The following is a 26,003-nucleotide window of genomic DNA, read 5'->3' on the forward strand; positions in this document are numbered from 1 at the left end:
TAACTGCCTATTCCAGTATTGCATTCACTTAGTTGTATTGATTCATGCACGTAAGCTTAAATTACCACTCATTTTTGTCACTCATTTAAGTAAAAATACACCTCAAAATTAGTGCTGTTATATATTTTGGAATACAGTCCAACTCTACATAAAATCAGTAACATTGGATCAAGCTTGGTAGGTATCACTTAGAAATATTAGCATGTGTTATGAAAATCTAAGTACTATAATAAGAGTTTATTGCAAAAAGTAAATATGGTAATATGGTTAAATAAAGCTTTAATTGGGTTTCTAACTCTCATTCCTGATTACAAATTACTATTTCTGAGGGTGTAGATAAAGCAGTAGTCAGCAAGCTTGCTTGCGAGTCAAATGCAGCCTGTTGCCTGTTTTTGTAAATAAAATTGTATTGGAACATAGCTATGCCCATTTATTTATGTATTGTCTATGGCTGCTTTCATGTTACAGTGGCAACATTAAGTACTTGTAAAAGAAACCATATGCTCCTCAAAGCCTAAAGTATTTATTATCTGGCCCTTTTTCAGAAAAAGTTTGCCAATTCTGGATTAAAGGTTTGGAAGTGAGCAAATACATACATAGCAGGTAGAGTTAGGTAATGAAAAAATCTATCAGTAACACATTTTGCATTGGCCTGATTTCTCTAGAGGTGATTTGAAGCAGATATAGGAAGAAAATATGTGTGTCTTGGTAGTAGTAGTGATAGTCCAGCAACAGGCTTTCAACTACATGGAATCAGTAATTTGGGATCAGTCTCTAAATACTATCTTCAGAAAGTTATCTTTTTATTCTAGCATTACATTGTGCTATAAGACCCAAAGCGAAATGGACTTTTGTTTTGGTGGCTTTTAGAAGGCCCATGGATGAAAACACCAACATTAGTTAGAAGGACTAAGAAAAAACTTCATGTTACCCCTAAGCACAAAGAACATTTGATAACATCAATAACAACCTGAGATGCTGCTGGTGCCCCCTCTTTGCTACTTTTATCACATTGGGGTAGAAGTTATGCTATGACAATGTATATTTAGAGTCTTTCAAGTAGGTTTTAAGCATTCAGTGATTCAGGTAGAAAAGGAAGGACATTCTGGAAAATATATCTTTCAGTAGAAAGTGTGTTATGATGTTGCTATGAATTCTAATCTACTTTAGGAGCTGAAGATAGGTACATTCTCTCTAAATCTGAAGACTCAATTTCTGTAATTCCTAGGAGTAAGTATTTATTTTTCTAAGCCTAGACTGAGACACTTATTTATTATCTTGGAAAAGACAACATGTAGTGATGCAAACCTCAACCTTATATATTTTGTTCTGAATTTGTAAAGTTTTCCCTTTTTTTCTTTTTCCTTCTCCATTGATCAGCATGCACTTTCATTTTCCTATAGGAAATATTTATTTCACCAATGCCTTTGTGTCTGAAACACTGATAGAAGTTCTGCGGATCAATACTACTTACCGCCGTGTTCTTCTTAAAGCCACAGTGGACATGCCTAGGCATATCGTTGTAGATCCCAAGAACAGATACCTCTTCTGGGCTGACTATGGGCAGAGACCAAAGATTGAGCGTTCTTCCCTTGACTGTACCAATCGAACTGTGCTTGTGTCAGAGGGCATTGTCACACCACGGGGCTTAGCAGTGGACCGCAGCGATGGCTACGTTTATTGGGTTGATGATTCTTTAGATATAATTGCAAGGATTCATATCAGTGGAGGGAACTCTGAAGTGATTCGTTATGGCAGTCGTTACCCAACTCCTTACGGCGTCACTGTTTTTAGAAATTCTATCATATGGGTAGATAGGAATTTGAAAAAAGTCTTCCAAGCTAGCAAGGAACCAGAGAACACAGACCCACCCACAGTGATAAGGGACAATATCAACTGGCTAAGAGATGTGACTGTCTTTGATAAGGAAGTCCAGCCCCGGTCACCAGCAGAGGTCAACAACAACCCTTGCTTGGAAAATAATGGTGGGTGCTCTCACCTCTGCTTTGCTCTACCTGGATTGAACAACCCAAAATGTGACTGTGCCTTTGGGACCCTGCAAAGTGATGGCAAGAGTTGTGCCATTTCAACAGAAAATTTTCTCATCTTTACTTTGTCTGATTCCTTGAGAAGCTTACATTTGGACCCTGAAAACCATAGCCCACCTTTCCAAACGATAAATGTGGAAAGAACTGTCATGTCTCTAGACTATGACAGTGTAAGTGATAGAATCTACTTCACACAAAACTTAGTCTCTGGACGTGGCCAGATTTCCTATGTCAGCCTGTCTTCAGGAATCCATACTCCAACTGTCATTGCTTCAGGTAAGTGCACTCCAGGTGCTGCTTATCCCAGAAGTAGACACAATGGGGTCAACAGACATGGATGACTGAGTTTTTCTAATGCATATTGAGACTCTAATGCCTTTGTGTGTGCTTGTGTGTGTGTCTGCTGGTATGTGTCCAGGTATAGGGACTGCTGATGGCATTGCCTTTGACTGGATTACTAGAAGAATTTATTACAGTGACTACCTCAACCAGACGATTAATTCCATGGCTGAAGATGGGTCTAACCGCACTGTGATAGCCCGTGTTTCAAAACCAAGAGCAATTGTATTAGATCCCTGCCAAGGGTATGCCATCATCTTCTTTGTTATATTTCTATCTGTTTATTTCTCAAAAGAGTGGGGCCTGAAATAATGTTCATAGACTGAGCTTATAACACGATGGCCACAGATTCGAAGGTGAAAGTACATTGAGTGATTTTACCTGGGAAGGAAGGTGCAGAGTGTAGCTCCCTTTGGTGGCGGAAAGGTTGGCAACATACTAGAAAGTTAACACTCTGACTCAACAGATCCCTTTTGGACAAGTTGTGTAAGTAGAAATGGGGTTTCTTTGGCCATGTTACTGGAAATTTGCAATTAAAGTATGTTGTCCTTTTTTTTTTCAAAGGACTATGAGGTTTCCTGTGAATTAATTGTTGACTTCTTCCATATGACTAGGTACCTATATTGGGCTGACTGGGATATGTATGCCAAAATCGAGAGAGCCACATTGGGAGGAAACTTCCGGCTACCCATTGTGAATAGCAGCCTGGTCATGCCCAGTGGGCTGACTCTGGACTATGAGGAGGACCTTCTCTACTGGGTGGATCCTAGTCTGTAGGTGTCTCTGGTTACTCATGTGGGTGTTAAAAGTTTTTCCTCCCATTTCCAAAGAAGAGGGATTTGCATCATGTGATGAAAATGTAATATGCCAGATAGACATTAACTAAATTTATAGAATCACAGTTTTAGGAACTATATTTATATTGTAACTTGGTGAACATACCTGTGAAAATTTATCTATATCGTGCATTGAATAATTATGAACTAAAAGATATCTAAAGATGCATTACTAAATATATCTATAATATCAGCTATAATTATAAATGTATTTTATCAATTAATAACTACAAATGAAATTACTCAATTTACATTCTGCAGGCCCTAGGTAACTGCCATCAAATCTGAATGACTTTAAATGCCCAGTGATATTAAGTTCTTTTCTGGGCTTTAGCATTCAGTGTCTGTTAGAAAATTCTTTTCTTGGGCTGGGCGTGGTGGCTCACGCCTGTAATTCCAGCAGTTTAGGAGGCCGAGGCAGGTGGATCACTGGTCAACATGGTGAAACCCCATCTCTACTAAAAATACAAAAAAATTAGCTGGGCATGGTGGCACGTGCCTGTAGTCCCAGCTGCTCAGAAGGCTGAGGGAGGAGAATTGCCTGAACCCAGGAGGCAGAGGTTGTGGTGAGCCGAGATCACGCCATTGCACTCCAGCCTGGGTAACAAGAGTGAAACTCCGTCTAAAAAAAAAAAAAAAAAAAAAAAGAAAAGAAAATTCTTTTCTTTACTCTTTCTTCTCTGGCAAGGTTCTCCTCAGCACATTTCTTAATTTTTTCCTTTTGTCCACTCTAATTTATATGTAACTTCTCCAAGTACCCTCCAAATGTTTCATATTCCAGCCATCCTAAAGGAATACTTGAAGGGATGAAATTTTTGCCTATAATGGCTGGTGTCAACAGATAGGGAATCTTAATTTTTCTTGCATATTTCTTTGGAATTTTAGTCTTGTGATGCCAGGTACCTAACATCCTGATCTTTTCTTTATTCTCCTATTTGAAACAAAGCAGTGATGCTTTGGGTCTAAGCTTGGCTTATTCTAGATAAATACCTCGAGGTGCTCAATAAATATCAAATTGAAAATGCCACTAAAAATGTGGGATAGAAAAGTCATTGTTTTATTGTGCTCAACGCTGAGTTCCATGCATTACATGGGTTATTTCACATTTTCCTGTTTCTAATGTCAACCTCGTTCCTTTTATAGGATTACTATTCATATTTGGAAGTCAATGATTTTATATAGGCCATTGTTGCATAAGCAAATCAGACTTCCCATAACCAGAAGAAACATTTCTAGCTGCCACATACGCCACTTGAAAAGGAAGTTGGGGGCTTGTGTAAACAATGATGAGGCCCATGCATTGGGTTGCCAGTTGAAAACTTAACTCATTTGAGATTTCAGCTTTTTTATTTTTTTATTTTTATTTTTTGCTTCATTTTAGGCAAAGGATTGAACGCAGCACTCTGACGGGCATGGATCGTGAAGTTATTGTCAATGCACATGTTCATGCTTTTGGCTTGACTCTCTATGGCCAGCATATTTACTGGACTGACTTATACACACAAAGAATTTACCGAGCTAATAAATATGACGGATCAGGTCAGATTGCAATGACCACAAATTTGCTCTTCCAGCCCCGGGGAATCAACACTGTTGTGAAGAACCAGAAACAACAGTGTAACAACCCTTGTGAACAGTTTAACGGGGGCTGCAGCCATATCTGTGCACCAGGTAAGGCATTGACCATGAAAATTGAAACATGAGAATAAGGATCACAATACCAATTGGTAAGGAAAGCTGAAGCTCTCACCAGGAGAAGAAATATCCAGATTCTCTTTGATTTTAGGATAATTTATAAAACAGACCTGGGGCTATATTTTGAGAGGAAGACTTTGTAGACTTATTTTCTATTCTATATGGAGCCCTTTTTATGAAGGCATTTTGTTTTATTTTTGAGATGGAGTCTTGCTCTGTTGCCCAGGATGGAGTACAGTGGTGCGATCTCAGCTCACTGCAACCTCTGCCTCCTGGGTTCATGCAATTCTCCTTCCTCAGCCTCTCTAGTAGCTGGGACTACAGGTGCATGCCACCATGTCCAGCTAATTTTTGTATTTTTAGTAGAGATGGGATTTCACCATGTTGGCTAGGCTGCTGTCAAACTCTTGACCTCAAGTGATCTGCCCACCTCTGCCTCCCAAAGTGCTGGGATTTCAGGCATGAGCCATGGTGCTCAGTTTATGAAGGCATTTTAAATACAAGCTTGATGGAGTTAGAAAGATGAAGGCCTTGGATGCCTCACTTAATGTCTTGACTAGGAATTCCATTAGTGAGCCTACCTTCCTTATTAAAAGGATTTACATTTTCTGCTAAGAGATATTATTTATAGTTTGAAATATTTCTGGAGATATTTGCAGGTGGGATCTTCCATGCTTTATCATGCGTTTTATAAAGAACGACAAATTCATGGGAAGATATGCCTTTTGATGTTGTTGCTTTGCAAATTATGCTTAGAAAGAGAGTTGTTGATATTTCCTGTTGTGTAGAAGGAATCAGGCCTCTATTAGAAATTGGTGATTGCTCTTCTTGATGGAAAGGTGACTCAGAATATAGTTGAAAGGTTAATGGGCAGAATCTCCATGGCTTGTCTTAGCATTTAATGTAGACACTGTTGCAAGTACTATTGTGGAGGAGGAGACAATGTGAATGGTGGCTGCATCCATCTTTCTTCTTCTGGGACTATCTTCATTCAGGACCAGATGGTGCTGAGTGCCAGTGTCCACATGAGGGCAACTGGTATTTGGCCAACAACAAGAAGCACTGCATTGTGGACAACGGTCAACGATGTGGTGCATCTTCCTTTACCTGCTCCAACGGGCGATGCATCTCAGAAGAGTGGAAGTGTGACACTGAAGACGACTGTGGGGATGGCAGTGATGAGATGGAAAGTGTCTGTGGTGAGTTGGCACTTTTGGTAGGAGCTAATGATATCTTGATGTCAAATGTTTGGTACAGAATCCTGCTGTATGTGAATGGGTTTGAAATGTGTGACTAGGCATCCTGGTAGAGCTGAAAAATGTTTCCTCTGATAATCCAGACGGTTTCTGTTAAATCACCTCTGCAGTGGTTAAGAGCACAAGCACAGTTATTATCCTGGTGATTGCATTTGTAAGCTGTATAGCCCTGGGAAAGTTACTTAATGTCTCAAGCCTCAGACGTCTCATCTGTAGAATGGAGCTACTACTAGGGTTCTTGTGAGGAGTAAAAGAAACAATACGTAAAAAACCCTTAGCATGAGACATGGTACATGCTAAGCATGGCTTAGCTTGGGACTAAGGAAATGTATCATTTTACTAATTTTCATAGCACAAAAGTCACTATTTCAATAATTTTATGAAAATAATTTCCAATCCTCAGCTTCCATCTGAATGGAGTGAGTAAGACACAGTGGACTTTCTCAGGGCGGTCTGAGGTTGGTTACCTTTTCTTAGCAGATTGTGATAGGGGCTAGGAGTTTTTATTTTTCTGAAATAAACTATAATTGCATGCTTTTCTCTGGTTGAGATAAATTGAGAGTATAGAGAAATAGAATGACTTTGATTTGTGCTTTAATTAATTGGTTTGTACATAAAACAATTTGTTTAAGAAAGGTGTACATAATCTGACTAATTTAAAGTGTTATCTCACTTTGCATGCAGTCCGTTTTGCAGCGTTTTTTGCCTTGGAAGGTAAATTCAAAGTGTCCGTTTTGTTTAATTGTATCTTTTAAAAAATTAGGATAATACTTTAATAGAGAGGGTTTGTTCTTATGTTTTTTCCTCTTCTTAGCACTCCACACCTGCTCACTGACAGCCTTCACCTGTACCAATGGGCGTTGTGTCCCATACTCTTACCGTTGTGATTACTACAATGACTGTGGTGACAGCAGTGATGAGGAAGGGTGCCTGTTCAGGGACTGCAATGCCACCACGGAGTTTATGTGCAATAACAGAAGGTGCATACCTCGTGAGTTCGTCTGCAATGGTGTAGACAATTGCCATGATAATAACACTTCAGATGAGAAAAATTGCCGTAAGTTTATCTTAAGTGATTATTGTGCTTTTGGGTCTGAAGTCTTGGATCATGGGAGTTTATATAAAAACAAAGGCATCTGTGGCCATACAACACTGAACGTGCCCGATCTCATCTGATCTCGGAAGCTAAGCAGGGTCGGGCCTGGTTAGTACTTGGATGGGAGACTGCGTGGGAATACCGGGTGCTGTAGGCTGTTAAATATAAATATAATAAACAAACAAACAAACAAAGGCTTTTCAAAAGAACTCCTAAGTACTTATCTAAAACATGAATTTTTGGCTGGGCGTGGTAGCAAGTACCAACAAATACCAACCTTGTTTCATCTATTTCTCCCTTTTTCTAGTATTTTTAAAGTGACTCCTAGACATGCACTTCACTGATAACATTCTGGAAAACAATTACAGAATATATGCCATTATAATGCCTGGTAAAATCAGCAATACTTACTTAATGTCCCTTTGTACCTAGTCCATATTCAAACTTTGTCACTTGTCCCCAAAACGTATTTTTACTCTTACTCTGTTCAAATTAGGTTTCAGATGAGATCTACACATTTATTTTGATTGTTATAACTCTTCAATCTCTTTTATGCTACAATGCTTCCCACTTTTTAATGTCATTGATGCAGTAGAAAAATTGGGTGATTTATCCTGTGGAATATCTCACATTCTGGATTTGACTAATTGCATAATTGATCCATTTAATTTATCTTATCCCTCTTTCCTGTCAACTGGCATTTAGACTTAGTTTTGATCATAACAGGTGCAATTCTTTGGGTATTTCAGAGGTGGCGCTGTGCATTTCCTGTTGCATCACCTCATGAGGCACATGATGTTCAGTTGCCCCACTTTAAGTGGATTCTGATGTCAGCCTGAATCTTCTCCTTGAAGCTCCTATCATCCTTTCACCCAATGGTCTTAGCACCCATGGGTCATTGTTCTGTAAACCCATTATTTCTTTAAGGGTTATGAAATGGGCACTTTAGAATTCTAGTATTCCTGCCACATTTATTAGCTGAAGTTTTATAAAGAAGACATTTCTCTTAATCAGCTTTTGTTGGTAATTAGAATCTACAGGATGAATGCCTTTTGCTTGTCAATTTTCAGAGTAATGATTGGTGACAAAGGAGCATGAAGTTTTTGTTAATATTATATTGAACTCTTTGATCTTTATATTTGATGAATTTTAATGCAGTGCTGTCAAGTGTTCTTTTTGGTGCCCAGTTGTCTAAACTTAGGCCAATGGGGGTCCTTAAGTTGTATTTTCTGTTCTTTGACATGACCCCAATCCATCTTCTTATAGCTCCAGCTTGTCTTATATTTCCTGTCCCAGTTCTGGAATTAGCCTCTTATCTAAGGATACCTCATTCCTTTTGTGGTACTTAGAAATTATCACTGGGTTGAGGTGCTCATTCCTACTTAGCTTTCATTGCTTCTAGTACTTTACAATGGTCAGAGCTAGAAAATATGTTTTTTAAGGAAAAAAGTTTTTATTGATGCTTTCCTTTTAAATTTAAGATTATGGGTTGTTTACATTTAGATTTTATAATCACATTCTCTTCTCATGCTTAAAATTGTGGTTTCTCTTGACATTAATATAGTTACTCGTTTGTTTTATTCTATAGTAATTTCAATGTGCCTATAATAATTTCAACATTATTATAACCAGCCAAATAATACTATTAACAATAAATCTACTAAATGCAACATTCTTCTTGCTTTTTAGATTATGTCCCACTAGAGATATGCAGTCAAAATACTGATTTTAAAGATACTTGGGTTTTTTTTCTGCAGGGTTATGCTGTTAATGATATATAGTTAGCTTCATTTATTGTTCTTTCCAAGTTTTATTTTCTTTTTTCATTTTATTTGTATAAAATAACATACAGAGTTCAAAAGTTAAAACTATTTGACAAGGTACATTTACAGAAGTCCTTCATTTCTTCCCCTCCTTTCTGCTTCCTCTGTGCTCTTTTCAATCTATCGAGAGGGATAACAATTTTTGTTAGTTTATCTTCTCTTTGTTATTGTTAAGCGTCTCTCTCTTGCTGCACACACACACACACACACACACACACACACACATCATTATTTTTCTTTTACAGAAGATAGCCTACTGTTTTGAATTTTGCTTTATTGCTGTTAAGAATATATCCTAAAGATTATACTGTCATTACTTTTCAGTATAAAGAAATCTTTATTCCTTTAATAGCTACATATTACTCCATTGTGTGGAAATGCCATAGTTTATTTTACCAAGAGTTGGAACTCTTGCTGATACTATTAATTAATGAAACAGATTATTTAAGTTACCAACTAGTGTCTCTTCTCCCCAGTATCAGCTGGAAATGTCTTTTTAGTATAGAATCCATAAGTATAGATATAGGTATAAGTGTCGTGGATTCTGCCTTTCTAATAGCTTTGAAAATGCTGCCCTTCCAGTGGTTTGAGTTTTACAATTGATCGGTTAGCATGGATACTGTTCATAGTACATATTTGGTGGATATATTCCAAATGTTTATCTGGTTGTCTTTTTCAAGCTGATCGCACTTGCCAGTCTGGATACACAAAATGTCAGAATTCAAATATTTGTATTCCTCGCATTTATTTGTGTGATGGAGACAATGACTGCGGAGATCACAGTGATGAAAACCCTATTTATTGCAGTGAGTAAGATAAAACTGCTTCTCTTTTCATTGTTCCAGAGATGCATGTTATGAGCTAATAAAATATATATGAAGCATGGGTATTTGGGCTGATTTTAATTGTCATTTCACATTGACCTTCTAAGTAAAGGTGGTAGACAGTTGCTTTTATATGCGATTGCAGGGGTATGAGAAGCTCTTTCTCTCTGTTTCCTGGCTGGAATTCCCAGAACCCAAATATTTCTTCCAGAAATCTGTTACTATTAGAAAGCCATTTCTCCCTGTGTTGAAATCCTTTCATCTTCATGTACTCAGGCAGAATTTGCCCGTTAAACCCTTATTATTTACTCTTAATATTATTATAGTGGCCGTTAGTAACTGAAGACTATTTTTTTTTTTTTTTCAGACAGTCTCACTCTTTGACCGAGCTGGAGTGCAGTGGCGTGATCACAGTTCACTGCAACCTCCGCCTCCTGGGCTCAAGCCATCCTCCCACCTCAGCCTACTGAGTAGCTGGGACTACATGCATGTGCCACCATGCCTGGCTAATTTTTGTATTCTTTTTGTAGAGAAGGGGTTTTGCTGTGTTACTCAGGCTGGTCTGAACTCTTGAACTCAAGTGGTCCACCTGCCTCATCCTCCCAAAGTGCTGGGATTACACGCATGAGCCACGGTGCCTGATCAGTAACTGAAAATATCTTTATATCACCTAGATATGTTTGAATTTCAGAAATTTATATTTCATAGTTAGCAATTTGGTTCATTCAAACAACTTCCTATACTTATAGCTCAAATTAAAAGGCCTGTCTTAAGTCTGATAACTGTGAAACTATTAGTATAAACAGATATGTAATTTAAGGATTTAGTAATTGCCCTTCTGTGTTCTGGGTATGTGTGGTTAAACTCTTGCCACAGGTCCCTTCCCAGGGAAATCAAATAATCATAATTATTTGTCACCAAGCCAGGCTATAGCACAAGAAGAGGAATCTGATCTAGTAACAGCAGCACGAGGAAGAGGAATTCAGGATGCAGCCACCAGATAGGGCTAGGTGGTTTGGAGTTATTGCTGACGTTTCAGGGACCTCTGCTTTCATGTCAGTTTCACCCTGGCAAATAATCAGATATCAGGGTCCAAAGCAAGAGAGCCTTATAGACCAGAAGAATTACAAGACTTGAATTAGATGTGCACCCACACAACAATTTGGAAAATGCATATGGCCAGAGCTACCTAAAGTTACTCAAGAAAGGAGTCAATGTTCAAACATAGGTAGAGTTTCCCATTTATTCAAATAAAAGTCTGGTATTCCAAGGATGAATAAGAAGATAACTTTGCCAACTTTCTAGAATTATTATCTAACATGGCTAAAATGTTGTGTGTGGAGTAAGCTCAGATATAGTCATATTATTGTTTTGCTTTTAATTATTATTGCAGTGAAATTTATTTAATTTTACATCATAGTAGAAAAATTAAACCAAGACTTATAATTTGTGATTTCATTTATCACAGAGATAGTTCTTTAGTATTTCTAAAAAATACAATTTTTGATTTCTGGAATCTAGAAAAAAAATTGGGGAGCTGGGGCAGGATTGCCTTCCTTCTGTCTCACATACTTCTCCCTCCTCACAGAAAGCTTACACCAACACCCATTTTCCAGGCTCAGTCTTGCTTTTTTGGTAACTATTATCTAGCTCAGAGATACAGGCAAATTGTTAAGACCTATGGGAACATGCTTGTGTTTTGCTCATGGGTTTTATCTTCTTTCCCTTCTGCAGCCACTCAGACGTGCAGCAGCAGTGAGTTCCAGTGCACATCTGGGCGCTGTATTCCTCAGCATTGGTATTGTGATGAAGAAGCAGACTGTTCTGATGCCTCTGATGAACCTGCCTCTTGTGGTAAGAGAGCAAGCAAGCAGGAAAAACATCACGATGCTCCTAGACAACTTCAGTCTCTTCCAACCACTTTAAATACAGGCCAGGGTCATGGCTGCTGAATGCTTGCACTTTCTGCCCCAGCTTTCATCTGGAATGCTAAAACCACTCGGTAGATATTCATTTAAGACCTGTTAGTGCAGAGCACTGTGTGGGAAGCTGATCAGGATATGAAAGCTGCTGATTGATGCTGATAAAATAAGATTATATTGATGATGCATCTAATACGGCGCTTGGCTGATAGAAGTTAATTTTAGTTGGCTCTCAAACAGAGCTTCTGAATTTGGGTGAATGCTTGCTGGCCCAGAAAGCTGTCAGAAGATCCAAAAGTGATTGGAGTCATGTACACGGGGAAGGAGTATATTAGAAGCCTGTATCCTCTTTCTGTTCTGCCTCTGTGCCAGCTTATGAGCACAAGATCTCCAAGAAGTTGCAGGGGCTTTTGATTGTACTCCTGGGGGCAGTTATGCCTCTTTACTTTTGGAGGCTGCTATTTGCCTTTGCAAATTCTAATCTATACCCATGCACATTTTTTACATAATTGGAAAAATGTAAAAATACAATCTTCTACATTGCCTTAAAAAACCTGTCAATAAATTATATATTGCTGTATAGGAGTCAGAAAAGTATAGCTGTAGGCCAGTTGCCCATCTTTATAGATAACAGATACATTTACTCAAATGCAGCCACATAACATCTATGGCTGCTGTCCTTCTACAATGGCAATGTCTAGTAGGTGCGACAGAGACCGTAGGGGCTGTAAACCTACAATATTTACTACCTAGTTAAGAAAAAGTTTGCTCATCCTTGTTATATAGCCTTCATACCACCTTTGAATGACTATACTATTCCATTGAGTGGTTATAGTATTGAGTTAACTGCCTCTTTTATTAAGCATTAGGTTGCTTTTATTCCTCCATTGTATGTATTGTTGTAGTAAATATTAACACCGCATTTTAAAACATTTTATTTTGAGGATATTTTCTTAGGATAATTAACATAGTTTTATAGCTCAAGTCAAGCTATTTTTGATTCCAAATTTCTCTCAGGTTTAAAATCTGTGTTGGAGAGTGGTATTTGGAGTACTTCACTAAGTTCTTTTCCTCCAACGCTGAAAGTTTTATAGAAAGCAAAGGGCACATAGAATTTTGAGGACCTATAAAGGAAATAATAACTACTAGATGAGTGGAATAGTCCCGGAGGTTGGTTTAAATGTATGAATTATTGCTTCAAATATACGAAGAATGAAGATGAGTTTTTAAACTTCTCTATGGTAATGAAGGCCATAGTATGAGTACCAACGACCTGATATATTTAAAAAAAAAATCACATAATTTATATATGATATATATCCTAACTGTAGTAAAGTAATTCTATTCAGAAATATTTTAAAGAAATAATAAGATACGCATAAAAGTAAAATTTACATTTTGTCATCCTTCCATCCCCTCACTCCTCAAAGATAATCACTATTAAGGGCAGTTGTGAATTCTCCTTACTTTTATCTTTTATATATCTTACTTTACTTTTATATATATTGATATATAGTTTTTAAAAACAGGGTTTTACTATACATATTTTTTGCAGTTAGCTTTTTCAAAAAAGCTTAACATCATGTCAACAAATACAGACCTGCCCCACTCCTGTACACTGCCAAAGAATACTTTGAAATACGAATGGTCCTTGTATTTTTATCCTTTTGCTAGTGGTTAGATATGCAGCTTGTTTCCATTTCTTCACCATGAAAAACAGTGCCAAACATCCTTTTAGAAACCTCCTTATGCACAAATGGAAAGATCCTTATGGTCTAGATGTCTAGAAGTGGTGCTGCTGTGTCAACGGGGATATGTCTCTTCAAAAAGTCTGGATCAGTGTACACACTTTTCATAGCAGCTTCTGAAAGAGCCTGTTTCTTGTTACTGTTATTAGGCCGTGTCTTTATCATTTGCAATTATATTTTCTTTTGCCTTAGACTAATTCCAGGGCACCCTAGATTTGGAAGCCTATGACATCTTGATTAGCTAAGTAGGAACACGTGGGGTTAGGGTTAAAGCATCTGAATTTGTGATGGCTAATTTGAAGTATTTTAATTCAGTATTTATTGAACAGCCATGTTGTAGGAATTTTGGGCTGTGTCAGTGAATAAGACAATGATCCCTGCCCACTTGGAGCTAATATTCTAAAGAGGGGAGACAAGCAACCAATCAGTAAATTGTCTGGTATGTTGAAAGGTGGTGGTAAGTGTTATGGAAAGAAGGAAAGAGAGCAAGGAATTGGGGGTATAGGCAGGAGAGAATTTGCACAAAACAAAATGGTTTTGGAAGAAAAGTAGCTTTTAAAATAGAAATATGTGAAAGGGTAAGCAATTCAAGTCTTCCCTGGGAAAAGAACTGCTCTTTCTCTACCATACCCATAGGGAATATTGTATCTCATTTTAGCACTAAAGATAATTAGGGCTTTGCACTGTCAGTTGCCTGCTTTTACCTCAAACTGTTCGTCACTGGTACTAGTCTCATGTTTATTACTAAATAATGTGTATTATTTAGATGTATGTAACATCTAGATATGTATAATTAAATAATGCTCTGTTTCAGGTTTTCTAGACAGCCCATGCTACAGCCAGCTTCTCTCCAGATTCCTGGACTGCAAACAGTTTTTTTACTAAGGATGCTATCGATCTTTTCAGGTCGCCAGGTGCGAACGTGCCTCAGTGATGAGTTCAAGTGTGATGATGGGAGGTGCATCCCAAGCGAATGGATCTGTGATGGTGATAATGACTGTGGGGATATGAGTGATGAGGATGAAAGGCACGAGTGTGGTAAGTGAAGCTGATTAATTTCTCTGCAGAGTCACGTTCTGGGGAAATCCAGTAGAGTTGTTTTTCTGTGTTTGGAAAGTATGATTGCAGAATTCTCTTTAATTGAATGGACACTGACAGAATGTTACCTTTGTGTCACCGTGCTGGAGTGTTTGATGTCATCCACTTAAATGCTTCAGAATGATGAAAAATGACTTTATGTTTACTTTCTTTCTCTTGCATTTGGCTAATGGACATAATGTCCTACATTTCTAGGGCAAAAAACCCACAAAAGACTTGGCTGGCCGCTTTATTTTTGTTTTTTAGAGACAAAGTCTTACACAGTTGCCCAGGCTGGAGTACAGTCGTGGGATCATGGTTTGGTGCAGTCCCCGCCTTCTGGACTCAAGCGTTCCTCCCACCTCAGCCTTCCAAGTAGTTGGGACTATAGGCCCACCACCATGTCTGGCTGATTTTTTAAATGTATTTTTTTATAGAGATGAAGTCTCACTATATTGCCCAGGCTGGTCTCAAACTACTGGGCTCAAGCTATCCCCCTGCCTTGGCCTCCTGATGTGCTAGGATTATAAGCATGAGCCACTGCACCCAGTGTTTGGCCACTCTCTTTTTTTTTTTTCTGTGAGATGGAGTTTCGATGTTGTTACCCAGACTGGAGTGCAATGGCACTATCTTGGCTCACTGCAACCTCCGTCTCCTGGGTTCAAGCAATTCTCCTGCCTCAGCCTCCCGATTAGCTGGGACTACAGGCGCGCACCACCATGCCCAGCTAATTTTTGTATTTTTAGTAGAGATGGGGTTTCACCTTGTTGACCAGGATGGTCTCGATCTCTTGACCTTGTGATCCACCCGCCTCGCCTCCCAAAATGCTGGGATTATAGGCGTGAGCCACTGCGCCCGGCCTGGCCACTCTTAATAGCATCTTTCACAGTATAACAATGAATTGTCTCTAGTTTACTCTGTCACCTTAAAGTGATATGGAGGGAGTTATGCCTCTTGAGTAGATAATAGAACATCATTTTCATTACCAACAGAGTATGGAAATTTTAGCTAGTCCAAGAATTAATCTAACCAGTGTTAGGAGAATGTCTTTCTATGGTAGGGCAGTAGACTCCATGGCTCTCTGCTGCTTGCATCTGATGACACCTTCCTGTGTCATGACTGGTGGTGGGCCACAACTTCACATTTACCCTCTCCACCCTATCCACTGACATGGGTGGTTGACAGCTGCCCATACATGGATTGTGGAGTATGCATTTCTCTCACCTCTCTTTACCAAGACTGCCTTCTTTCTTTTGTTTCCTATTCACCTGCAATGAGACTGGATAAAATACCCATTCTTTTATTTTGTGGGCACTAATGATTCGATGTCAGCATCTCATCTCTTTCCTCCTGGCATCATGGTTTTTGACAACTCCTTTAACATACGTCTTTCCTCTCCACCCCAGTACTGCTTGGGGTGGTAGCTATAATGTAGTCGAAAAAGCACTAAATTTGGAGGACAGGTTTGAAGCCCTAGCTCTTCACCTAGTTTTATGACTTTGAGACATCCAGTTAACTTGAGCTTCAGTTTTCTCATCTATACAACTGGTGTAAAAATACCTGTCTCACATTGGGCCTGTGTGATTATACTTTGTAAACTAAAAAAAGTTACCAAAATGTAAGGCATCTGGTACCCAACTAATAAAATGAGAGTGGTTTTCTGAAATCCTAAGAGAAAAAGTATGGCCATTCTAACGTATTTTATGGGAAAATAAATGAGGCATTTTCTTATATTGATTTCTTTGAAAAAGCCAGCGTCCAAAGCAATTTAAATGGAACCTTTGGAGGTATATTTATTATGACCTATTATTACAATAGCAATGTGATTTGTCCACGTGTTTCCTCTCATTTTCTTTCATCATTAGAATGGTAAGTAACATTAAAGCAAAGAGGATTCACTGCTGCACTGAGCTCTCATGCTTTCTGATTCTTGTGTGCTTTGGTTTCAGAGAGTCAAAACTGCTCGCATACCGATTTTTTCTGTGTGAATAACAGACCTCCGGAGAGGAGGTGCATTCCCCAGTCTTGGGTCTGTGATGGCGATGTGGATTGTGCTGATGGCTACGATGAGAATCAGAATTGCACCAGGAGAAGTTGCTCTGAAAACGAATTCACCTGTAGTTATGGACTGTGTATCCCAGCTGTATTCAGGTGAATTGAGGATTCAAAAGTTACCCAGCAAGCCTCAACTGTCCGTGCGGCCTGGGCTGACTTACCTATTATACACAGTGGCCCATGGTGCTTTTGGTGGCCTATGAAAATGTTTGGATTCGTTTTAAAATCAAAAGAAAAAAAAAGAACTTTTACATCAAAGAAAGTGTTTTAATATATGATAGTAATATATCTGGATTTATACCAGTATGACTGCATAAAAATGAAAAAAGTTAGATACTTAAATAAGTATTTCACTCTCCTCTCTCTGCTATAAGAAAGATAACAGCACAAGCATGATGATAAATAGAGGTTGGCTCTTAGGCCGAGGGTCATGGAGAGGCAAGTGGAATGAACCGAGACAGTGTCTCCAACTAAGGACTCAGACATTGATCAATATCATGCAGGAGGGCTGGGAGGCCAGACTTTCTGATGCTTTCTTTTTGTGGGAAGTTGGAAATCTGGATTTTCATGTGAAATAGTCTGATTTTAGATGCTGGAAACAAATTTTGAAATCCTTAAACACCATGTGAGTCAGGTTCAGCTCACAGCCTGCTGGTTTGGGGGACCTCTCCTGTAGCATTCCATTGACTTCTCACCTTTCTCCAAATGGGCCTTTTCAAATGGTTTATATACTTTCTTAATGTCCCAACTTCTCTTCATCCCACTTAACAAATATTTGGATTATGGAAGGAAATGGAAAAGAAGAACAATTTGTAAGTTTCCATCCTGATTGGCTAGGAGAATAGGAAGAGCATTAACCAAAGTAGGGGAGTCCAGAAATGAGCTTGCTCAAGGTGGAAGATGAGTTTGATGTAGTAGGACTTCCTGAGGTGAAAGTAGGTCTTAGGCATTTGGGCCCATGGGACTGGAGCCACAAAGACATATTGCTTGTGTCAAGGACTGTTGAGGTATACAGGCACACTGAAAGCAACAGGAATGGCTAGCTCCTAGCGTGCAAAGGAAGACAATGGGAAAGACATACTAAGTAGGCACAAGATCAGAGCAGCAGAGTCACAGGGGTCATTGACTGGAGGGGCAGGCAGCTAATCAACAGGCACTAAGGTACCACTGGAGTCCATGTGGTACATGATTGTGTGTTTATTGTGGTGATCCTGAGGAAAGAGGAGGTGAAGGAGTAGGGACTCAGCAGTGATATAAAAGGAGATAAATGCTATCAAGAAAATGCACTGTGTGAGTGATTCATCCTCTGATGAGTGGACATTGTTGAGAGGTGGTAGTTTGTGCACTGGTAATCCAAAGACATTCAATAGATGGAGCTGTATTCATTTGTAGTGAAGCTGCAGTAGAATATGCTTTGGATTTAAGTAATATGGATGTAATGTGTAGATTTTTATTTTTTCCAGCTAAAGTAGATAATTCTTTGTCTATATTTTCTCTCTACTGCTCAACAGTTCTGTTGTGTTTTCTGAATTTCATAAATAGCTAATAGCATTAGTCTTAGATGTAAATATATTTCAAATACCTAGGCTTAGACTCTAGGCATAAGAACTATAGCAGGTGTTAATTTTGATCAGACTGCAAGTTATCTCTGATTCCTCCCATTCTGAGCTTTCTGTGTTCTTCCTTTATTATCACTATGATCTCACAGCACAGTCATGTTTCCTCCCTCCCCGTCTTCATTTCTCCCTTGTTCTTTCCTTCCCTTTCTCTCTCTCTCTCTATTTCTTTTTTTCCCTGAGCTTTCTGAATTTCCTTGAAAAGGGCTATGATAGAAGAGAAAAGAAAATACTTTTTTTTTTTTTAAACCCAAGCTATCAGATTTTAAATAAGTCAAAAATCTGTGTGTCTGGAGTGGGCTTCACTAGGTGTGCTGTTAGTGTGCATCTCCCTGCTTGCTTGGCAGAAAGTGTGCTCCCCCATTTGGTAGAGTGGGACAGGAGATGATTTTTCCAATTGACTTTTTTTTCTTGGCTTATTATTGATGCTGCTGAAAATTATGGATGATACCAAGTGGTGACAGCTTGGTGGTGAGCTGGAATACTGACTTGCAATAGTGTCTGAAAGCTTGGTGATTCACTTGGTGACTTGTTTTTCCTCTTGCATTGGATCTATATTAGAGAAAGGAAAGCACTGGTATTTCAAATCATTTGGAAATGAGCTAAATAGCTCCCAGGAGACCCAGTGGAGCTGAGCCAGTCTGCCTTGACCACGACTTTCTTCACAATTACATGCACACATTTTGCTGTAAATCATGTTGACAAGGCTCTGAGTTTGTGGATGGCTGTGCTGGTTAGCAGATCTGGTTATAGGTCAGTTGTAAAACTGACCACATTCACCATTGGTGCCTTCATATCTTGTAATGCTGTATGTGCAGCTCCTGTGCTTTCTGTGCTAAATTGTTCAAAACCATTAGCTTTGTTCAAAACCATTAGCTTTGTTCATTCTTATCAAAGATTCCTTTATGCTTATGTGAGACCCACTTTAGTCATCATAACTTTTATGAGCCGTTGGGGTAATATGGAGAAGAAAGGCCAGTTTGGCTCACAGAACTTCAGGAAACTATGTTGTCATAATGATGCCTGCATATGTTAGGTCCCGAGATAGCTTCTACTACTAAAGCATGCCTTCTTCCTTTGCCAGTATGCCATGCTAACCTACTAGCTTGCCCTCACTCACATCACCATGGAAACTCACATCTCATGATAGATGGCAGGAGTGTAATGAAAGAAGGAAGAATCAGAACTGACAATGTAAATGTTACTCCAGTGGGAAGATATGTGTTCTTCGAGGACATACCCAGTACTCTTATCATTTATAATATATAGCACTCACCCTACAAGTTTCCACTTGGGTGTGGGCACTTCCATCATGTGATTACCTAGTACATTCCCAGTGCCCACCAGCATTCTCACTATCTGTTGAACATAGATAGTGCCAGTGTTCATAAGCTGTCTCATAGATCTGATGTATACCAAAATTACAAAAGTTGTATTTAGTTGGTTTGCCAACTGAGGAAAAATGAATGCAATTATTTTTAATAGCTATAGATGCACGTTTCTAATGGTAGCAGCCAGCCCCTGAGGAAGTTGTGTGGAAACTTCCTCACAACTTTGGGGGAAAGGGGACCAAGGACACTGGTGATCTTATTGAAGTGGTTGGTCTGGCACTCAGGTAGGTAGAGAAGGAGCAAAGCCCCAAGTGAGTAGTAGTTGAGGTTTGTTGTCAACCTCTCTAAAAGTGGTACTGGATCTTGTGATACAGGTGTGACCGGTACAACGACTGTGGTGACTACAGCGATGAGAGGGGCTGCTCATACCCGACCTGCCAAGAGAATCAGTTTACCTGTCAGAACGGGCGCTGCATTAGTAAAAGCTTTGTCTGTGATGAGGATAATGACTGTGGTGATGGATCTGATGAGCTCACGCACCTGTGCCACACCCTACAACCCACGTGCCCGCCTCATGAGTTCAAGTGTGACAATGGGCGCTGCATCGAGATGGTGAAACTCTGCAACCACCTAGACGACTGTTTGGACAACAGTGATGAGAAAGGCTGTGGTGAGTACAATGGAGGATTTGGGAAAAGAAAACCAGAGAGACAGAATATGGATTCTCAACCCTTTGTGACTTAGACTTTCCAACCTGTCGTCTAACTACAAAGTTACCATAAAGTCACTATTCCTGATATAACAAAAGATTACCAAGGTTTCTTGGTATATAAGATAGGAACACACATTATTTTGGACAAATTCTTTACTTAGACATTAGAGAGAACAGAAGATGAAGAAATATTCAGGCCATGATTTAATGTCATGGCCAAATAAGGTACTCAAGAATGAAGGGAACCTTGTAATGACTTTTTGCCCGAAGCAACCCTCTGCTCGGGGTCCTTGTCCTGTTCTTCATTTCCATTCTCAGGTAATTGAATGGGAGAGTTTAATATCTCTGTCACCCAACCACAAGTAAAGCAGTCAAGAATCTATAACATGAGTATTATTTGCTTAGCACTGTCTTGAACTCCATTAATCTTTGTAAGCATTGTTTCATGTATGTTAGCATTGTCTCTGTGATAACAATGTAAATACTTTGAGGGGGAGATTATATAATTTCATTTATTTTGTTTTCTTTATTCCACTGGTTCATTGTCAGTACTCATTGAATGCATTTGCCTAATGGACCCAGAAGTATATAAGGTAGTTTTTGTCCTTATATGAAAGATAAGATTTATATGAAATAACATCAGAATTAAATTCTAGACAGAAACTGATGTGGAAATATAGAGAAGAGAATATCTATGCATAATATCAAAAAATCTATGCAGCAAACCACCATGGCACGTGTTTACCTATTATAACAAACTTACACATCCTGCTCATGTACCCCTGAACTTAAAAGTTAAAGAATAAAAGAAATTTAAAAATCTTAAAAATAATTTTAGAACTGGCTTTTGCCCTATTATAAGAAAAACTTCTATAAGTTTCAAGAACCATTTAATAAATTGAGAAAAACATGTTATACATTTATACAAAAATCATATGGAACTTTCTTATATTTAGTTTTAATTCATATAGATTCCCATTTCATTTTAATTAATTTGGCTTTACCTAAACTATAAGAATGAAATTCTCAATAGTACATAATTGAAATTAACATTTTTAGTTTGAAGAGGAAGTGATCTCATTAGGTCTCTTCCAAACCTATGAAACATCCACTCTTACAACTAGAAGGAGTCTCAGTGATCTTGTGTACCCTCTTCTCTTTGCAGATAATAAGACTGTAGCTTATTATCTGGGAAATTAATTGTTTGGGGATGCACAGTAAATTAGCAGCAGAACTTGGCCTGATATTTGGATCAGGGATTTTGCAGTGCATTAAGTTTTAATGTATTGCTCCTTGATGAGTAGAGAGCTAATAAGAACATGCTCTCCTCCCTACATAGATCATTTCTGAGTGAGGTTGACCGTGTGTTATAGGACCAGCCAGAGGGATGTGTAGTGTTGTGTTGCACCTAGTGTTGAGCTCATGCCATTTTGTGAGAGGCAAATGTGTGCATCTCTTCGTGGTTCCATATTCAGTGATGTCACACTGGAAGCCTGAGGTTGACCGTGGTGTGAACAGTCACACTGGAAGATACGACAAATCAGAGCACTTAGAAAATTTTTCCTGAGTTCTGTTTTACCAGCACACTGGCCAGGCTCTTTGGTTCTCCTCTTCTTTCTCCTTTCTCCTATATTAGTTGTTTAAACCACTGATGAAGGAGTAAGTTGGCGAGGAAGTTGAAAAATAGTGACTTCAATAATCCACAGTCTCTGGAAGTCTCTGTTTCTCTTATTTTAGCATGATTCATTAAGAATTGGCACTGTTTAGTCCAATGTTGACTTTGGACCATTATAGTGAGTGGTTGTTGATATTTTAGGATCTTTAAGAACTGCCTTTTACCTGCAGGCATTAATGAATGTCAGAATCCTTCAATCAGTGGCTGCGATCACAACTGCACAGACACCTTAACCAGTTTCTATTGTTCCTGTCGTCCTGGTTACAAGCTCATGTCGGACAAGCGGACTTGTGTTGATATTGATGAATGCACGGAGACGCCCTTTGTCTGTAGCCAGAAGTGTGAGAATGTAATAGGCTCCTACATCTGTAAGTGTGCCCCAGGCTACCTCCGAGAACCAGATGGAAAGACCTGCCGGCAGAACAGTAACATCGAACCCTATCTCATTTTTAGTAACCGTTACTATTTGAGAAATCTAACTGTAGATGGCTATTTTTACTCCCTCATCTTGGAAGGACTGGGCAATGTTGTGGCATTAGATTTTGACCGCGTAGAAAAGAGATTATACTGGATTGATACACAGAGGCAAGTCATTGAGAGGATGTTTCTGAATAAGACAAACAAGGAGACAATCATAAGCCACAGACTACCAGCTGCAGAAAGTCTGGCTGTAGACTGGGTTTCCAGGTAAGAAAACATTGATGAGCTTTTTAAAAGTTGAAAATTAAAAAAAAAATTCTGACCAGGTTTTCATCTTGATAGGAAATTAATCTTTTCAACTTGGGTTAAAATGCAGATACATTTAATGCTTTATATCTGATACTCAAATGAGAGATGCAGAAGGGAATATCTAATTATTTTAAGAATGTACAGTATCTTTTTTATGGAAAGGATTCACTGGAGGTGATATGAGGGATGGTTCATTCATTCATTGGTGCAATCAGTCATTACATTACTTCCTGAGTCCCTCCCACATGCCCAGTGTGATGACAAGCAATAGGAATTTTGAGGGAATGAGGCAAACACGGTCCCTGGTCTTCTGGAATGCATAGGCTTGCTTACAATACTAGTCTTTGGTTGGGAGTGGTGGCTCATGCCTGTAATCCCAGAACTTTGGGAGGCTGAGATGAGAGGAGTGCTCGAACCCAGAAGTTCAAGACCAGCCTGGGCAACATAGCAAAACCTTGTCTCTGTGAAAAATTAAAAAATTAGCCAGGTGTCGTGGTGCACACCTGTGGTACCAGCTACTCATGATCCTGAGGTAGGAAGATCCCTTGAGCCCAGGAGATGGAGGTTATAGGACCAAGATCATGCTATGACACTCTGGCTTGAGTGACAGAGTGAGACCTTGTCTCAACAAAACAAAACAAAATGAAACAAACAAAAAAAAACCAGCCAATACTAGTCCTTCCCTACATGGGCTGGTCATGAAAACCCGAGAATGGCTAACATGAGACTTTTGCTTTGAGACTTCCCTTCTGGAAACTGACAGTCTTTAAGGCAGGCCAGGGATACTTTAACTAAACTACCAGATCAACCCCACTTCTTAACATCTTGGTTGAATATCAAATCTATCAGATTCTTGGCAGCATAAACTAATTGGCCTGCTGGTCAGTAGACATCAAGCTGTAGCCATTTATGCTGTGAAGATTCTTGTTGCAGTCAGCCCAGACCTCCAGAGGAGTCTTCCCCATATCCTCCTCTCTGACCACCTTAAGGGTAAAGATCCTACAACAGATGGGGAGAGTTTGCTTCCTAGTTCTCTCTAACCAGTAGCTGGCCTGACATAGGTGCTGAATGCTTGCTGAATAATGAATGAAACATTGACTAAGCATTCCTATTTTATATATCAGTTCCTGTTTTACATATCCTACATGTCACAAAGTATAGTGATTAATGATTTCCAGGAACAGAACTGGACATGGTACTGTTCTTGCCACTATCCTTTGTTCCAGTGCAGAAAAAATAATATTTGAACTGTAAGATACTATCATTCAGCCCTCTCTCTCAGAAACTGGTAGAATTACATTTCTTTTGGATTTCAGCTACTTTCCTCTCTATCTAGGTGTGTTCTTGATCAGAAGAGAATAAACTGCAGATGACGAAGATGGGCAAGAAAGTCTGGGTGATGGTGGGGTGAACTTTTCTTGAAAGTCCAGGAAGGTGCACGAACAGGCTCAACATTCCTAAAAACATGAAGGGAGAATGGAGCCCAGTTACATTTACATTGGTAGGGGGCAGTTCTAAGATACTAGCTGCACTGAAATTAGAAACAGTTTTTTATCCAATATTGATAAAGATTTCTGCTGCCAACACTATGTGTTTGGTTTCCAAAGCCCTTACATTCGATATAATTTTTTTTTTTTTTTGAGATGGAGTTTTGCTCTTGTTACCCGGGCTGGAGTACAATGAATGGCATGATCTTGGCTCACCGCAACCTCCGCCTCCTGGGTTCAAGCAATTCTTCTGCCTCAGCTTTTTGTATTTTTAGTAGAGATAGGGTTTCACCTTGTTGACCAGGATGGTCTCGATCTCTTGACCTCGTGATCCACCCGCCTTGGCCTCTCAAAGTGCTGGGATTATAGGTGTAAGCCACCGTGCCCGGCCCTGGTATAACTTTTTAAACCACTATGCACATTGGAAGATACTATTGGCTCTCAGTCATCTTAATTTTTCCAGTAGTGGAGATGGAATGTCTTCTCCATGTTCTCTTGAAAAGAATCTGTTTACTGGATGTCTTTTGATTGTGGAATAAAGAGAAAATAATGGGAGAGCAGTATGGGGTAACCAGTCTACCAGCAACAGGAATGATAATAGCAACGGGAATAATAATATGACAAGAATAATAATAGCAACTCCTTCTAAGCCTATTGTGATCTGAAATAATATAATGTTTTAAAAAGTCCCTGGTCTAAGGCCTGGCATTTAGCAAGTGTTCAACAATTAGTTACTATTACTGTCACTATTTTTAGTGTTTACAGTGATGGAATCCAAGATTGTAGCCACCTCATTCAACAGGATTACCCATTTACCCAAGTGAATTAACTGGCAAGACTTGCACATATAAACGCATACTCATTCCTTCTTGCTCAAGCCTGAAACGATGCTACTGTCCTAAGTTAAACAATTCAGATATCCAGCATGAATGGATAAAGGGTCACTTATTGCAAAGATGCATTCAAGTCTTTTTGAAGGGAAATCATTCTTATTCCAGTTGGAATTGATTATCAAATCCTAAGTGACCTTCTCATTATAGGGGTATTTAACCCTTTGGAAGGTTATGGATAGTTTAAGAGTCTGGTGAAAGCCACGGACCCCTTGCTGGATAACAGCAATTAGGCATTTATACTCTTAAAATTTCACATTCGTTTTAGAAAATACACAGATCCCCAAAGCTGGCTTTCCTGATTCTGGGTAAAGACTGTGGGTTAAGAACATTATAGAAAAAATGAATTTTATTGAATAAAAATATATTTATAACTGAAATATCCTTGGGGTAGCAGTTTCTAACAGATCCTAATACATTTCTAAAGCCTTAGATTTGATTACGTAAAATGTGTCACAGGTTAAGAAACTCATTTTGACAGCTTGTCTGACAGAGGCAGGGATGTCTCTTTATCCTACAGATGTCATAATCTTTATCTTAAGGATGTCATAAATCAGAGTTTTTCTGTGCAATTTCAGTGACAAACTTAGGCAAGTCTGTTTCCTTGACTCTACCATTTAAACTGTAATTCATGATACTCACCTCTGCTTCCCTGTTCCACTAAGTCTTTGCATTGCCTGGAGAGGGTGCCTTATGCTGCATGAGGAAAGTAAAACCAGACCCCTGATGTGAGGTGTGGCCCCAGTATTTCCTACATGACACCACCTTAACGTGGGAATTATTGCACACAGTCTTGCACCCTCTGTTGCTTCACTTTAGAAAGACCAACTTCTTGATTTCCCCT

General features: G+C 39.0%; 1 protein-coding gene and 1 pseudogene across 4 annotated transcripts in view; both read left to right on the forward strand.

The window, feature by feature from the left end:
• The window catches only part of LRP2 (LDL receptor related protein 2), a 216,321-nt gene that overhangs the window by 137,448 nt on the left and 52,870 nt on the right, over positions 1-26,003 (forward strand). For 3 of the 4 annotated variants that reach the window (XM_035304603.3, XM_078327446.1, XM_078327447.1), the window contains exons 39-51: positions 1,404-2,324; positions 2,467-2,632; positions 3,002-3,160; positions 4,605-4,894; positions 5,914-6,117; positions 6,859-6,888; positions 6,989-7,231; positions 9,774-9,899; positions 11,652-11,771; positions 14,494-14,625; positions 16,614-16,815; positions 20,041-20,336; positions 22,224-22,740. In XM_035304603.3, coding sequence (XP_035160494.3) covers positions 1,404-2,324; positions 2,467-2,632; positions 3,002-3,160; positions 4,605-4,894; positions 5,914-6,117; positions 6,859-6,888; positions 6,989-7,231; positions 9,774-9,899; positions 11,652-11,771; positions 14,494-14,625; positions 16,614-16,815; positions 20,041-20,336; positions 22,224-22,740 — 3,406 coding nt within the window. The remainder of the gene's footprint in view (positions 1-1,403; positions 2,325-2,466; positions 2,633-3,001; positions 3,161-4,604; positions 4,895-5,913; positions 6,118-6,858; positions 6,889-6,988; positions 7,232-9,773; positions 9,900-11,651; positions 11,772-14,493; positions 14,626-16,613; positions 16,816-20,040; positions 20,337-22,223; positions 22,741-26,003) is intronic. The other variant, XM_008998756.5, reaches the window with a different exon arrangement.
• LOC118154824 (5S ribosomal RNA) lies at positions 7,309-7,427 on the forward strand (annotated as a pseudogene).

This window comes from Callithrix jacchus, chromosome 6 (assembly GCF_049354715.1).
Source record: "Callithrix jacchus isolate 240 chromosome 6, calJac240_pri, whole genome shotgun sequence".
NCBI lineage: Eukaryota > Metazoa > Chordata > Mammalia > Primates > Cebidae > Callithrix > Callithrix jacchus.